Source organism: Sorex fumeus, unplaced genomic scaffold, assembly GCF_029834395.1.
Source record: "Sorex fumeus unplaced genomic scaffold, SorFum_2.1 ptg000026l, whole genome shotgun sequence".
NCBI lineage: Eukaryota > Metazoa > Chordata > Mammalia > Eulipotyphla > Soricidae > Sorex > Sorex fumeus.
The window spans coordinates 17897953-17915180 of record NW_026606083.1 but is presented as its reverse complement, the minus strand read 5'-3'; the positions used below and the strand labels follow the sequence as shown (position 1 = coordinate 17915180).

The window sequence follows — 17228 nt, the reverse complement described above, 5'->3', positions numbered from 1 at the left end:
CTATAAATCACTCTAAAAGAGAACAGGTAGATGAGGGAGAACATCTCCCTTGTTTTAGTAAACACGATCTTTTTAAAGCCACTGAAATGGGACCGGATAAAGCAGTTCCTTTAACAGAATGTTAAGTGAAAGTTAACTGCACTTTTAAACTTGCTTACACTTATTTTGGTTTTTGGTACTAATTAGATTTGTTTTCATTAAGTGATTATGAAACAGAAACCAAGTTCAGCTTGTTGTCATCAGAAATCTCTTTATATTATCCTGATCACCTGTACCAATTCTCCATATTTGTTCTTTGACCCATTTTTCTTGCAAAATGTGTAAACTCCAGCTTAATTCTCTTTCCTTCAAGAAAGAATTGACCTTTTTGGACGCAGGGTGAAAGTGTGACCTTATAAGATCTGCACATTCTCTGTTTGGGTGAACAGATGACACTGAAAAGTCCATTTTATTCCTCAATTAAGAAAGGATTTTTGTGTGTTAATTTTGCAGTTAACGAATTTATATTGCTGAGTTCCACTTTGGATAAATACTAATAATGTTTTTAAAAATGCAAAGCATCGGGGCTGAAGTGATAGCACAGCGGGTAGGCATTTGCCCTGCATGTGGCTGACCCAGGTTCAATCTCCAGCATCCCATATGGTCCCCTGAGCACTGCCAGGAGTAATTCCTGAGTGCAGAGCCAGGAGTAACCCCTGTGCATCGCCGGGTGTGACCCAAAAAGAAAAAAAAATGCAAAGCATCTTTTAATTCAGATATACCTAACATGTAAGACCTACTTTATTATTAAGATTTTTAAAACTTTAAATGTTAATATATGCCTTTCAGCAAATAATTTTGGTAAGCACAAAGGACATTGAAATCATAAAAACAACAAGGAAACAAAAACTGTCTGGCATGTAAAACCAACTTTAATGTGATTATTAACTGCAGATTTTCTAAATTAAGGTCAGGGAGCCTCAGATTTCTTGCTTGTGAAATAATATCATTCTCTTGCCTGAAAGGATGTAAACTGACTCTGCTTCTCTGGTTGTCACTAATCTCTTGCATTCTGTTTGTGATAACAGACTGATTGGAGATTTTATCCCTTCTTGGGAAAGGCCCAGGTAGGCAGCAAAACAAAGAACAGGGGAATGGATTTAAACATTTAATTAGCTTAGTGCCACAGTGAGAGGTAAGAAGTCTGTGGTTAGATAGGTGTCCCCTCCTGTAATTGAAAGGGGGGAGGGGAAATAACATTCTCGGTTTTATTTTATGTCTCTCCACCTAGAGATGCCTATTGGGAGAATCTGTTGTTTAAGTACAGAAGCAGATTATTCAGTAGAAAAATACCAGTGACCTATACAGTAACTGATAGATTCAGATTACACAGATCGAGAAGGTGAAGAGTGTCCTCCTAACCAGGAATCCTGCTGTAGCACTTCAGTTGCTCTGGGCTTGCTCTGGGCTTGATCTCAGACTCTTTCATTGTCCTCTGTCCTTACTCTCTCAAACTCCCAACCTGAAAGAATATTTAAATTATAGAAAGGAATATTGCTTTATTGCATTCTCCTCATTAGATGATTGATTGATTTTCAATCATATTAATAGATAATGAGTTCAAATTGTTCTCACTAGAATCAAGAATAGCCCAAAACCAAACAAATAAAAAGACTTCTGTAAACATTACATGGAGTATTGTAGACTTTAGTCTCTCTAGGCATGTGACTACATGTAATGTTTCTTCTGAGTCGAACTATTGACTGTTCCAGGTACCAGGTGCCAGGGATCAGGTACATGCAAGGCTAGTGCCTTACTCCCTGTACTACCCCATTTTTCTAAACTTAAAAAAAAAGTGACAACCACATGCAAAAAAAATGTTCTTAGAACTCGACCTAACACCATGCACAAAAGTCAGATCAAAATGGATTAAAAATCTCAACATCAGATCAAAATCCATAAGGTTCATTGAAGACAAGGTCAGCAAAACCCTCCACGATGTTGAGGCTAACAATATCTTCGAAGACGACACTCCACTGACCAACCAAGTGGAAACAGAGATAAACAAATGGGACTATCTTAAATTAAGAAGCTTCTGCACCTCAAAAAAAACAGTGGTCAGAATACCCATCTGATAAGGGGTTGATATCAAGGATATACAAAGCACTGGTTGAACTCCACAAGAATTAAACATCCAACCCCATCAAAAAATGGGGCGATGAAATGACAGAAACTTTCTCAAAGAAGAAATTCGAATGGCTAAAAGGCACATGAGAAAATGCTCTACATCACTAATCATCAGGGAGATGCAGATCAAAACAACAATGAGATATCTCACACCACAGAGACTGGTCCACATCCAGAAGAACAAAAGCAACCGGTGCTGGCACAGATGTGGCGAGAAAGGGACCCTCCTTCACTGCTGGTAGGAATGCCAACTGGTTCAGCCCTTTTGGAAAACAGTATGGACGATTCTCAAAAAATTAGAAATTGAGCTCCCATTTGACCCAGCAATACCACTCCTGAGAATATATCCCAGAGAAGCAAAAAAGTATAGTCGAAATGACATCTGCACTTCTATGTTCATTGCTGCACTGTTCACAATAGCCAAAATCTGGAAAATACCTGAGTGTCCAAGAACAGATGACTGATTAAAGAAGCTGGTACATCTACATAATGGAGTACTATGCAGCTGTTAGAAAAGATGCAGTCATGAAATTTACATACAAGTGGTACTACATGGAAAGTATCATGCTAAGTGAAATGAGTCAGAAAGAGAGGAGCAGTCAGAAAGATTGCATTCATCTGGAGAATATAAAGTAACAAAATAGGAGACTAACATCCAAGAATAGTCGAGACAAGTACCAGGAGGTTCACTCCATGGCTTGGAGGCCAGCCACACATGCTAGGGGAAAAGGCAGCTCAGATAGAGAAGGGAAACACCAAGTAAAGGGAGTTGGGAGGATCCTCCCCAGTTGGGAGATGCATGCTGAAAGTAGACTATAGACTGAACATGAGAGCCATTCAGTGCCTCTTTTGCAAACCTCAGCACCCAAAAGGAGATAGAGACCAAAAGGGAATGCTCTGCCACAGAGGCAGGATGGGATAGGAGGGGGACGGGGCAGGGGAGGGGTGAGAGGGATACTGGGAATATTGGTAGTGGAGAATGGGCACTGGTGGAGGGATGGGTACTTGATCCCAAGCAAAAAAATTTCTAAGTCTACAACTGTACCTCATGGTGTTTCACTAATAAAAATTTTTAAAAAGTGAATTGGAAAGATAGCTGGTAGGACACTGGCCTAGTGCGCAGCCAATCTTGCTTCAAGCCCCACCAGGAGTGATCTCTGGGAGCCACTAAAAAAAATTGGGGTACTTTGGGACCATAGTCTGCCTCTGCTCAGAATCACCCCTCCCGCACTCACTCAGCACTTTGAGCTCTCTCCGCTTCATTTTTCTAAACACAGATTACACCCTCTATCTTGAACTAATCAGGAGCGTCCTGTGATCAATATTGTTTCTGTATTTGCTGTTTGGGGGGAATGTCCACACTCCTTTTTTTTTCCATTCACCTTTATATTCATACTTGCTTCTCCAAAAGAGCTGCTAATTCAAAAATATGGATTTTTTAAAAGACCTTTGATAACTCTAAAATTATCTTCCCAAGAGGTTATGATAAAATACAGTGCTCCTGGCAGCATATGAATGGCCACTTAGTCTCTTCCACACAGAACATATTTTTTGCTATTCATCATTGCTCATCAAGTGGAAAGTGTTATAGCATTCATTATATTTTTTGAACCTTTCTCTATTGATTAGGGTTTGATTTACGGTACTGTTGATCTGCTAATGATAGTTTCCCATACGCAAAATTCCAACACTCCACCTTCACCAGCATATTTGCCTGCCCACGGAGACCCTTGTACTCCTCCCTTTAAGCTCCCACCCACCCCCAAACTCCATTGTGTGGATCAGTTCTCCCATTGTGTTGCATTTGGACCTTTGTTTCTACTTTGCTGTGTGTCTTTAAGTCCCAAATAGGAGAGAGATCATTCTGTGTCGATCCCTTTCCTTCTGACAAACCCACTCTGCATGCTCTGGTGCCATCCATATTGCTGCAAATTACATGGTTTGGCTTTTCCTTAGAGCCACATAATATTCCATTGAGTAGAAATACTGTGCTACTTAATCCATTCATTCAGAGTTGGGCATTTGGGTTGTTTCCATATCTATTTTATTATACTAAGTGCAGTAGTGAAAGTAAGTTACATAAATCCTTTCAAATCAATGCTTTTGTGTTTGGAAAATAGATGCCAAGATTTGGTATCACTGGGTCATATGAGAATTTTGTTTCTGTTTTTTGGAGAGATCTCCATATTGCTTTCCACAGAGGCTTCCACAGATGGCATTCCCACCAAGGGGGAGAAGGGGTCTCTTCTCACAGCAACCCCACCAACACTGGATATTTTCAACTTTTTGCCATTCCCTGGCTGGAGCGATAGCACAGCGGGTAGGGCGTTTGCCTTGCATGCGGCTGACCCAGGTTCGATTCTTCCGTCCCTCTCGGAGAGCCTGGCAAGCTACCGAGAGTATCCTACCCACACGGCAGAGCCTGCAAGCTCCCTGTGGCATATTCGATATGCCAAACACAGTAACAAGTCTCACAATGGAGATATTACTGGTGCCTGCTTAAAGAAATCGATGAACAATGGGAGGACAGTGTGCCATTCCCACTGGTGTGAGATTAGATCTCAGTCTTGTTTTGGTCTGCATTTCCTGATCATGAGTAGCACTCATTTTTATAATTTGCTTCCTAATTTCCACAAATAGAGTTTGTGTCCATTAAAATTTCCAGAATGATGGTATTTTCTATAATTTTTTTATTTCATAATATGTATTGTTACCTTATTTGATTGTATAACAGTAATTAGTACATACTTTTCAGCTTTACAAACATTCTAATAAGAAAACCTAATGTTTGGGTCAGAACAATAGTAGAGCAGGTAGGCATTTGCCTTTCACACAGATGACCCAGGTTCAATCCGCAGCATCTCAGATGGTCCCTCCAGGAATAATTTCTGAGTTCAGAGCCAGGAGTAACCCCTGAGTACCACCGGGTGTGACCCAAAAAGAAAACCTAATGTTTGACTTTTAATTTTATTATTGATATAGGAGATATTCTTGGGAACTTTTCCTCAGTTTATTATTGGAATGGTGAGCTTTTTAACATCTCTTAAAATGATCACGTGTATTTTTGAGATCCCTTTATATTTCTAAGATAAATTTTACTTTGTCACATAAACAGCTGGATTTTACTTGTTAACACATTATGTTTTAAAACTGTTTTAGTATTCCCAATGCAAAATATAACCTATCAAATTGAAACATTCAACTTTTGGATAGCAGAGGAAAACTGCACCAATTTTGGTATCTAGAGTACCAAAAGATGTCGAATTTACAGAACACAGGAAAAAGGAAAGAAACAGAGTTGGGTGGTTGAAAGTTATCAGGAAAATCTCCTAAAGAATAGATCATTTAAAAATTATAGGAAAGATAAGAAATACCTTAATCCAAGAGGTTCAGTTTAAGTAAAAGGACTTGCAGTGAAGTTTTTCAGGGTGTAGGAATACCTGAGATAGATGTGTAAGAGTCTTCCAGAGCCATACAGTGCATATAAAAATGTATATACTCTGAGGTCACAGAGATCTTCAAAGCTTCCAGGGTGGGGAACTCTATAGAAACTCAGAATGTCATCAAATTGTTGAGGACACAGGACTGAGGAACAAGCTATCAGTCACACTTCTGAGGGGAATCAGTTCTGCACCCAGAGCAGAGTACAGTGAACACATGAGGATTTGTGCTCTTTCTTCTGGAGTTTTCGAGATTATAGCCCAGAAAAAGGAGAGATGGGTAGACATGGAACCCAAGAGTGGACCTAGCCCTGGGTTTTCCCAAATGGGTGATACTACTGGGTGCAACCTCGGGTGCAATTGGTGGGTGCTTTGCTCCCGTAAAGAAGGTCGATTTCCTGGGGGCATTGAGCAGTTTTTTTCCTCTGAAAAGGGTGCAAGCAGACCGAGTAGGTGTGAGAACCTCTGGTCCAGCCCAGTGAGTAGCAGTCCCTAGATCCCTGGCGGTCTAGACGTCTACACTGGAGAAAGGGCAGGCTAGAGATACGATAGACCGTTTGGCTGAGAACCTGGACGTTTTTATATGTATGAATTTTTTTTTTTAGAGACACAGTAGAAATTTAAGTAAACTAAAGATGGAGTGATGGAGCCAAAGAATTTGATACAGGAATACTTTTCCTTGAGTGGCACCAAAAATGTGGGCACAGCATTGTACTAGTCTCTGGTGAACAGTATCTGCCCCATCATAATTGCATAAGCCATTATCATAATGGAGTTTTATATTTCATACATTTTACTGATTGTTTTTTGATATAGGGGTGCTGTGGAAACCCCAGTTCCACACACCAAGCCTTGTGTGTTGAGTCTGAGCGGCCCCTCCCTGGGCCAGCATTTTAGTCTGCAGCTGTGGAAGGCGGGAGCAGATTGTTCACCAGACATGTTTTCCCCTTCTCCTCTGAGTTTTCCCGTCAGGCACATTAGGTCACTAATTTCTCTTCAGAGGAACATAATTGAAGCGATGTGTGCTCATGGGCGCTCTTGCTCACTTTTCCCTTTCACCGAGCTAGAATAACCAATTTGACTGCAGCGAAGCTTTAGCCACGCAGACAATTAAAATTGCCCCAATGAACAGATCCAGACTCCACGGAAGAAAAGAAAAATTCCAACAGTCAGGGGCCAGAGACTAAAACAAGTTGCAGTTTAGAGTTCCGAGGGAAGGCTGACAGGTAACATTCGAGCAGGGCATGGAGCGAGCTTCTCTGAAAAAGGTATTCCAGGGAGTAAGGCTCGGCCCTTCAACGGTGCCTGAGGTGGAAGCACATGGCGGGTTTGCAGAGTCCTGCAAAGAGATGGGCAGGGGGCCGCGAACAGTGAGGCCAAGGGGTCCAGAGGGAAGCCACACCACACCCAGGACTTCAGCCAGGAATGTGAGCACTGTCCTGGCCTGTGCATTTCCTGCCTGCTGTGGCGCTCAGTCAGCAGAGTGAGGCGGACGAGACACACAGCAATCACCCTCTCTGTTTAGGATGGATGGCCAGCCTGAGCATAGGACTGCCTGTGAAAGGCAGGAGAGGAGTTTTGTTTTTCTTCATTTGGGGGGCCACACCCAGCGGTGCTCAGGTTCCTCCTGGCTCTGCTCTCAGGAATCACTCCTGGCAGGCTCTGGGGACCTTATGGGGTGCTGGGATAGAACCCGGGTTGGCTACCTACAAGGCAAGCACCTTACCCACTGTACTATTACTCCAACCCCAAGAGAGAATAATATTTTTTAAAATTGATTTTGAGCAAAGGACTGAAAGATCTGAATGGATCAGTCTGACTTTTTTTGTTCATTTGTGGGTTTTTTGGTTTTCAGGTTGTACCCAGCAATGCTCTCCGGGGACCACTGGGGATCAAACCCAGATAAGCTGCATGCAAGGCAAACCCCCTACCCTCTATACTGTCGCTCCGGCCCCTCCTCTCTTTTCATAGCAAAGACACTATAGTGGAGAACCAGGATAAAAAGGGACTATTTCAAATCTCCATGCGAAAGGTGATGGTAATTTATACCAAGGGTTATTGTAAAGGTTGCATTCCAGATAATATGCCAAAAGCAAGTTCATTTAGTAGATTCTATCAGAATAACTGAAGTGAGGCATACTATTTTCACCTTGGTGTATATTGCTCGCCCCCGCCCCCAGCTATTTCTGCATATTACCTTGATTTTTAAAAACAAACTTAGAGGCTAGAGAGATAGTACTAGAGTTAAGACTTGCTATGCATGCAGCCAGGTACATTACCTTAGCACAGCTGGGTGAGGCCCAAAACAAACAAAAATTTATAACAGATTTTTTTTACTGTAAACATGTTACCTTTAATATCTTTTCTATCAGTATGTGTGTCATATATGTATATATATATATATTTGATGTGGGGGTTGGGGAGATGCTGGGCAGCTCTTGTTCAGGGACATGGGGTCATGGAGCTGGGGATGGAACCTAGGTCAGTCACATGTAAGACAGGCCTTTCCTACTGTTCTCTCTCTCTCTCTCTCTCTCTCTCTCTCTCTCTCTCTCTCTCTCTCTCTCTCTCCCCTAATTTTTTCATTTTTTTAAACCTTACAGATTTTCATGGGGCTGGAGCGATAGCACAGCGGTAGGTCGTTTGCCTTGCACGCAGCCAACATGGCCAACCCGAGTTTGATTCCTCCACCCCTCTCGGATAGCCCGGCAAGCTACCAAGAGTATCTCGCCCACACGGCAGAGCCTGGCAAGCTCCCCGTGACGTATTCGATATGCCAAACACAGTAACAACAAAGTCTCCAATGGAGACATTACTGGGCCTGCTCGAGCAAATCGATGATCAACGGGAGGGCCTTTACTTTACTTTACAGATTTTCAGAAATAGAAAATATAGCCATATTTTATTGGAAAGAGAATAAAGAGCAACCAGTACCACATTTTCTGTTTTTTTAAATGTATTATAAAACAAAGCTACAGAAATCAAAACAGTGTAACAGTGTGGTGGTATAGACATGAAGACTAGATCAGAATAGAGAACCCAGAGATAAACTCATACATACATTAAATCAATATATAACCTTTGGCAATTGGAAGAAATTTCATTGGTGTCACATCCAGTGAAACACAGAATATTTGAATTAAAAGGAAATGATTGAAATCTGTTGTTTTGTGGACCAAAAAGAAGTATAAAGAATAGAACTGAAAAGAATTTAATTTTAAACTCATCCATTTGTGAGCTATTATAACTTTGCAACTCCCGGAATTACCCAAAGCTCCCATTTCTTCATCTGTATTTTTGTTTGTTTTTGTTTTCTGGGGACCATATCCTGTGGTGTTCAGGGCTTCCTCCTGCTTCTGTATTACAGATTAGTCCTGACAGACTCAGGGATCATGTGGCATGTCAGGGATCAAACCCAGGTCTGCCACATGCAAGGCAAAGTTCCTGCCCTCTGGACTATCTCTCATCCCCCAGTTTCTTATCTATAATGTGAAATTCACAAGAAAGTTGGGAAATATTAATAGCATTATGAGAATGCTTTGTTAATATAGTATACCATTTTAAATCACTAGCACTTCTATTGCACATGAGTTCTAGAAAGGGGTGAATGTTTGTAAAATGCTGTAAAAAGTTTATAAAAAAATAATCTGAGACTAGAACACAGATTAGCTGATTCTTCTATAAATACATTGTTCTCGTAGTTTTAAAATATTTAGGCCTCAAGGCTAGTATACTGGGGAGGGTGTTCACCTTGCATGTGGCTGACCCAGGCTAGATCCCTGACATTTCATCTAGTACACTGCTAGGAGTAATTTCTGAGTGCAGAGTCAGGGGTAACCCCTGACTGAGCAACACCAGGTGTGGCCCAAAAGCAAAAACAAGTAAACAAATGAAACAAAACAACAGTTGTGTGTGTGTGTGTGTGTGTGTGTGTGTGTGTAACACTCGATTTTGAACACAAAAGGCAGTGCCATTCTCTGACATACCTAGCCAGTATCTTCAGGATGAAATGTGCTGGATTTTGAAGTGCTGAGTTAAAATGGGATGAAATTAGAGCAAACTAGTTCAGTGTTCAGTGCTGGACTTGTGATTTGTATACTCCATCATCGGGAATCCTGTGTCTTACTTACCATGAGGATAGATCTACTTTACAAACTAGATCTAATTTATTAGTTATAATCAGGTGCACTTTGAATAATAGAGATGATTTTATTCATGAGGGAATTGGTTTTACAGTATAATCTATGATCTGGTCTTAGTACCATACTTTATAGTAGAGATTTATTTTTGCCCTGAATTATTCATGTTTAACTCCTCATCTTTGAGCTTAGAGATACAGCCAGTCAATAGACTACTGGCCCTTCAGGAGATATTAAAAAGTATTAATGCAATTTTAAAATGTGTTCTTGTGCTAAAAAATTTGAGTGACTCATTTAAAAAGAGAAAAATGGGTGGACAGGGGGGCGGGTTGCTCCAGCTTCTTACTGATGGACTAACAGTAACTGCAGAGCGCGCTACTGACTGTGCGCAGAATCCTTTCCCGAGTGAAAGGTCATCTCCATGACTTACAGGCAACCATGAAGTGAATGGAAGGTCCTTTTTTTTTATAATGTTTAAGAACATTACTGGTTACAAGCAAAATAAAATAAATAAGTGTGGGCTCGCCACGGGGGCAGGCTTGAGGGGTGGTTGGAAAAACGGAGCAGTGATGGAGGGAAGGTGACACCGGTGGGCTAGGGGTGGAATATTGAATGCCTGGAACAAATCATCATGAGCAACTTTGTGAACTTTGTTCTTTGTAAACAAAACTATTTATTTTGTTTAAATAAAGTGCGGCAGGTGGAGGGAACACACTATTTCTTGAATTCTATTCAAAAAGAGAATCCTGAGGGGGGGAAATTTAAGGACAGTGGAAGACAGAAAATAAGAGTGAACCGCACTGCTTCCTACCAGTGGGATACATTTTCATGTGATTTATTTACTGTTTGGCATACCGAATACTCTCGGTAGCTTGCCAGGCTCTCTACAGTAACAAGGAGTCTCACAATGGAGACGTTACTGGGCCCCCTCGAGCAAATCGATGAACAATGGGAGGACAGTGTTTGACAGTGTATTTACTGTTCAGGTAACAGCGTGCCCTTATTTTTGAATGTTAAATAGTCTTTAGTTAAAATGTGTGAAAAATTGAAACCAAACTGGCCAGAATTAAAGACAAAACAGTAAACCTCTTGGTCAGGTTTTATCTGGAGTTATGTTTAAAACGCTGAGCTGTGGGCTGGGAGAAGGCAGCAGCTAGAGCATGGATGGGCCTCAGACCCCGGTACCGCCCAACCTCTTGAATAGCTCGGGAGGGCCCCAAACATGTCAGGCCAGTCTGAGATTCTTGTATATGTTGAATTATGAATATGCTTCACATAACCTTCCTTTTTAGTCTGCTCATTGAATTATTTCTTGTTTTCATCAGTGTTTTCACTGTCAAGAATGAGACCTAATTTAGATTTTGTTCTTTCACTCCACACTAATCCATATTGTCCATAATAAATCATAGAAACCTTCCTTATGAAAATTTTCAAGATAATTATAATCCATCCTAGTACAGTTATGGATTAAAAATGTCTTGTCTTATTTCACATCTGAATAGGCAGGGGCAGATCTTCACGCAGTCCTGTAATCTTTGTTATCACGCATCTGGATACAGTGTTGTTTATCAGAATCTCCCTGCAGTTGGGAGCCCATGTTCTGTGGTCAGTCTCTGACGAGAGCAGCCTCATTTTCGGGGCCCTCTGCAGAGCTGTGATATATGTCTTCTTCCAAGAGGAAGCTAGAAATTTTTCCTGAATATAAACCTGTCAGTAACCTTCTATAATTGCTTATAATTCAGTAGCTGAAAAATTTATTATGGGACATGTGAGAACACTAAACATTTCAAGGCTAAATTGGCTTTCGTTTCATTGAAGACAACAGATATATATGGGAGAAATAGATTTGTGGAAGACCGTATTATCTGTTTGCAGTTGACTTAGTACATTATGTAGAAACCTACAGATTCCTCAGAAAATCACTAGAACTAATAAAATATTTCAAGTTTTGAAATACGAAATGAAACAAAATTAGTTTGAGGTGCTAGCATAGTAGTGCAGAGGGGAGGGCGTTTGCATTGCACAGAGCTGACCTGGACTTGATCCCCCAAATCCTGCTAGGAGTGACCCCTGAGCACAGAGCCAAGAGTAAGCCCTGAGCACAGCCAGGCATGCCCCCCACCAAGAAAACAAAATAAATTAGTTTGTTAGTAGGGAGTATGATACGAGCATCCCAGGAGTTATCCATGTGCATAGCTGGTGTGGCCCAAAAACCAAATGATGCTGTTTTGGATGACATTTTTTGTTTCATTTTTAAGTGTTCCTTGTAAATATATAAAAATAAAATTTTTTGTTTTGCTATGAATCCTTATAGCTCTATTGAATTCATTTATTGGAGCAATAGTTTGGTGTTTTGTTTTGCTTTTTTTAAGCAAAATAGTTTTTATTAAAAGAAATTTAAAGAAGGGGCCAGAGCAATAGTAAGCCAGTAAGGCATTTGCCTTGTACACAGCCAGCCCAGCTTCAATCCCCAACACCACATATGGTCCCAAGAGCACCTCCAGGAATAAGCTCTGAGCAGTGCGGGGTGTGACCCAAAAAGTTGGGGAAGAGAGTGTATGGCGGGGGGTTGGGGGGGGAGCAGCGAAAGACAGAAACAATGACTTCTCCAGAATGGAAAAGTCTTTTGTTTGTTAATTCTGCTTTTCGTGTGAAAATGAGTGATCCATGTCATTTATTCATAAGTGGTGTTACCCATGAATATTCCAAATTGGTCAAATTTATCAAGCCCTTAATATCTGCCAGCTAGCATGTGCGAAAGGGTTATCTCAAAAGTGCAACATCCCTAAGAGGCAAATGGTTTTACATCCACCTGTTGGAGAGGTAGCCAAGAGACCGGGTCGAGAGCGTTAGGGGTAGCACTCGGCTTTCGCCCAGCCCTGCCCCATCCAGGCCTGTGACCTGCATTCCTAGGCCTCACTTACAAGCCTGAACACAGGGAAGTGTTGGGTACAGAGTATATGTAGAACAGTGGACCAAGTACCAAGTATAGAAAGACAGTTTATGTAGACAACAATATAATTTTGATAAAGTTCATTGATTTACTTTGTTTTGGAAACAGGTGACAGCTAAAGCCAAGCAGCTGAAGGACTCAGTTACCTGCTCCCCAGGTGAGTTGGTGCCCACGTCTAACAGTTTCTTCGAAAATAAACCAGTTTTGAATAGCTTGGTTTGCTTTGGGGACCCCAGCAAACGGTGCTCAGAAGCCACGCTCGGAAATTCAACCCGGGGTCCCTGCACCCAAGTCCGTTGCATCATCTCACCACCTTTAACACTTTCTCTGAACACGATTATTAGTCCAAATTTTACAGACATCTCTCTAACAAGGTTTGCACTACAGGCAGTAGAAAGCCGGTCCAGCCCTCAGTGGAGGCTGAGATTTCATGTTTTAGTGATTAGGGGACAGAGCTAGTCCAGCAGGCGGGGCGCTTGCCTTACATATAGCCAACCCCGCCTCACCCCTCGCCATCCCATAAGGTCCCCCAAAGGCCACCAGGCGTAATCCCTGTGGGCCAAAAACTATAAACACATGTTGCCCATGTGGAACTGGGGGGCGCATGGAGAAGGGCAGTCTGCGTGCCAGGCAGACACTGGGTATGGCTTCCACCCGTCCCTGGCGGGTCATTTCAGGGCACCTAAGAGGATGCCGTGTCTGAGGGAGGGAGTTTGTTCCTCACCATCCAACAGAGCTTCACAGGAACAGAGCAGAAGCAGACCCCCGCCCCACCACATGCCCCCTCTGACGCGCTTCCCTCACAGGCACAGTCCGACTCTCAGAGCTCAGGTCAGCGCCCCCGAAGGCCATGCTGCCCGACGATGACATCATCACCCAGCGGGAAGAGGGGGAGCCGGTGCAGGGTGAGGGGGAGCCCGAGGCCCCCGAGGGCCGGCCCCGCAGGAGGAAGACAGCACTGGCCAGGCCGGAGCCCGAGGACAAGCCCCGCGGGAGGCGGCAGAGGGATTTTGACCCATCGCAACAGAATGAGTCCAGCGACGAGGATAGCCACAGGAAAGAGCCAGCACCAGCAACCACCGAGGAGCCATGGACTCAGAGTCAACAGAAGCTTCTGGAATTAGCCCTGCAACAGTACCCGAAGGGGTCTTCAGACCGCTGGGACAAAATAGCCAAGTGCGTCCCATCCAAGAGTAAGGTGGGTGCCCGGGAAGGCCGCCTGGCCTGTAGTGCACCCGGCCTGTGGGTGCACCATGCATGGCTCCTGGCAGTGGAGTGACTCTTGGTCATGGGACCTTCCCCGGCCAGCGCGACCGGGGGTCTCACCACCAGCCCCCCAGCTCCAGCAGTGTGCAGTGGTCGTTGTTATACCAACTGCAGCTTCAGCTGCAACAGTCAACCTGCAGGGGTGCCCCAACGGCCATGTTGGTAAGCAGGGTGGTGGGTGTGAGGTGGGATTCCAGCCTCTACTTTCCCCAGGAGTCCACACATACACACACACACACACACACACACACACACACACACACACACACAAAACACCAGCCCCACCCCTGGAAGTTTTGGGGCCTTTCCCTCCCTGGCCGCTCTGTCCAGCCCAGTGGCTGCTGTCACCTCCCAGCACATGCATGGGTACTCCCCATAATTGGATTTCTACACTGGAAAACCTAGCTCCAGGCCATGGCCACCCGTACCTCCTGCCCACTTTCCTGGAGGGGCTGCAGAGTTCCTGGGCCAAGAGAGAACTCACAGTTGATCCGTGTAGGAAACATAGATTCTCCCAGCCTCTCCGCCGTCTTTCCCCTGCCCCGGTGCATCTGTCTGGGCAACACAGGCATCTGTGTGTGAGGGGCGGGGTTGGGGGGACACATAACCCTCATCCCGTTGCCCAGGCCTTTGGAGGCTGTCCCTTCCCATTTCTACAAGAACAGGCCGTGCCTCCACACCCAGCACTATCCCCACGTGAAGTCACAGCCATCAGAAGACACCCCAGGACCCCAGACTGAGCCACAGACCAGGGTACAGGCCTCCACGGCCGAACAGGCAGAGTGGGGCCAGGAGGCTTTGTGAGGCGGAAGTAGCCCCCAGTAGTGCCTGTGAGGGACAGGAAAGCCCTGGGGGGGACCCAGAATCACCCCCCCAATCACACCCCCCCCCCCTCAGTGTCCCAACACCTCCGGAAAGAACTGGTCTCTAAACCAAGTGGTTCCAGGGCTGACTGGCAGCAAGATTGAGGAGGGGCTGGAGGTGCAGATTCCAGTCTTTTCCCTGAAGCCCCTGGGGGAGAGGCTTGCCCCCAGAGAACTCCCTGGGTGGCTGGGGATGCTCTGTGTGCTGCAGTAACTCACACACTGCCCCCCAGGAACCCGAGGGCTGCCAGCCTGCTGTGACTGACAGCCAAGCAGGGAGGCTAACCTTCTCTCTCTCTTCACTGCAGGAAGACTGTATCGCCCGCTACAAGCTGCTGGTTGAACTGGTCCAAAAGAAAAAACAAGCTAAAAGCTGAATGTTCTGGAAAATGCTCACTTTCATTTTCCAGAAGGATTTTTAAAATCTTATGCAGACACCTGCATTTTGTACCTCAGTATTTCTCTACATCATGTGCCTTAGTAAAAGAATAATTAAAACATTTTTAAAGCAAATATTGTGCTGCAGTGTTTAAATTAATGCCGTGTTAAAGAGGGGGCCAGAGCCATAGCACAGCGGAGAGGGCGTTTGCCTTGCCCCTTAACCATGGCCAACCTGGGTTCGATCCCCCGCATCCCATATCATCTCCCAAGCACCACTAACTAGGAATAATTCCTGACCAGGAGGAACCCCTGAGCTGGTTGTGACCCAAAAAGCCAAAAGAAAAGAGAAAGAGGGAGCCCGGGACTTGCTGGACTATTTTCTCTCTCATCAGGTAAATATGTAGTTTTTGAACTAACACAGAAGTGTGATTGGAATCAATACCTAACATTTTCTTTGGCCAGAGATGGCTCAAGTACAGTGAGTTTGTGGGGAGCCGGATCAGGTGCTTGGGGGTGTCGTCGTGGTATCACACCAGCAGCTCTGAACAGTGTGAGAACAGTTTTTATTTAAAAAAACCCCCCAAATTTAGGGCACCTTACTTACAAGATAAGTACTCTCTCGACCACTGAGCCACACCCCACACCTTTTGTGGAGAGGTTTGGGGTGTGACATACCTGGTGGTTTTCAGGGCCTTTCGGCTCGATACTCAGGGAATGATGACACTTGGGGAACTTGTTGTGCCAGGTATCAAACCCGGGGCCTCCACATGCCAGAGCCTTCTCCCTAGCTTAACTCTCTTACCGAAGTGTAACGTGTAACGTAAAGGCAGGAACCTCCAGGTGGAGCTTAACCAATGGCAGGGTGAGCACAAGGAGGATTTTTTTTTCTCTCATCCGGGAACCAAACATCAGCATACCAGAAATTCTTGCACCGCCTCACAGACATTAATCTCCCGACTTCTAACAGGTAACCACTACCCTGATTGCTAAGCTCATAATCACCCTTGTTTCTTTATGGGGGTGGGGGGAAGGCTTGGTACAGTAATTATTCCTCAGTGTTCACTGTTTCGCCCAGCATCCTGCATGTCAGGTTGGTTCAGCGTGTTCCTGACAGAGGATCGCCCATTGCCCTGTCACCTGGGGGTGTGTGCACGCATGATTCCACGGGGACACCTGGTGCTTCCTGAAGCTCCTGCCGCTGTGGCCGCTCCCACATCCACGCCCGTCTGCCGTAGGAGCTGCAGTGGCCGAGAGCACAGGTTGCTGCCGTGTCTGAAGGCACCCTCTGACCCTGGCGCCTGTACATGCCAAAGGGTGAAGAGCAACATCTGGTTTTGCCTGGGGCTTGCCCTGCTGCCTGGATGATTGTGTGCATGTTCGTCAGGATTATTTTCATCTTCGCTGCCTTCTCGCTCACCCCCTGGGTTCTGGTGGTGGCTCTGAGGTGGTGGCTTGGCGGCCCTCTGCACTGTGGCCCACTGCGATTTGATGTCTGTCTGGAAGGGGGTGTGGCACCAGGGCCAACCGCCCAGAGAGGGACCCCCCCAACCCCCAGGACTGCGGACATGACCCCCCAGAAGTGCCTCCCAAGTCCTCACTTTGAAGCCCCACGTCATGTAGCCTCTTTTGCCCGAGCTGAGAACACAGCCCTGGGAGCCCCAACTTTGCCACGGTGAAGCCTGTACCCCTTCTCCCCACTGCCACCTCCCTCCTGTCGTCCTCCAGCTCAGCCCTCTCAGGCCCAGTTTTGTGGCTGATGGGGCCGCGTTCTCCCCGTCTGTCCCTTGGGCCGGGCTAACAGGGGTGCCCCCAGGAGCTTTCACATCCCCTCACACCTCCTAAAACTGCTATTTTTTTTTCCGGTTTTTGGCCACACCTGTTGATGCACAGGGGTTCCTCCTGGCTCTGCACTCAGGACTTACTCCTGGCCTGGCGGTGCTTTGGGGACCATATGGAATACTGGGAATCAAATCCGGGTTGGCCATATGCAAGGCAAACACCCAACCCTCTGTGCTATCAC

At 44.9% G+C, this 17228-nt stretch overlaps 1 protein-coding gene and 1 non-coding gene across 2 annotated transcripts in view; both read left to right on the top strand.

Annotated features, from left to right (window-relative positions):
* Positions 1-15334, top strand: part of DNAJC1 (DnaJ heat shock protein family (Hsp40) member C1) — a 146600-nt gene extending 131266 nt beyond the window's left edge. The window contains exons 10-12 of the mRNA XM_056114536.1: positions 12807-12855; positions 13505-13896; positions 15136-15334. Coding sequence (XP_055970511.1) covers positions 12807-12855; positions 13505-13896; positions 15136-15204 — 510 coding nt within the window. The 3' untranslated portion in view covers positions 15205-15334. The remainder of the gene's footprint in view (positions 1-12806; positions 12856-13504; positions 13897-15135) is intronic.
* LOC130024123 (small Cajal body-specific RNA 11) lies at positions 7041-7185 on the top strand. Its single transcript, XR_008792564.1, has one exon. It is a non-coding gene; the product is annotated as a small Cajal body-specific RNA 11 (non-coding RNA).
* Positions 15335-17228: the final 1894 nt, after the last annotated feature.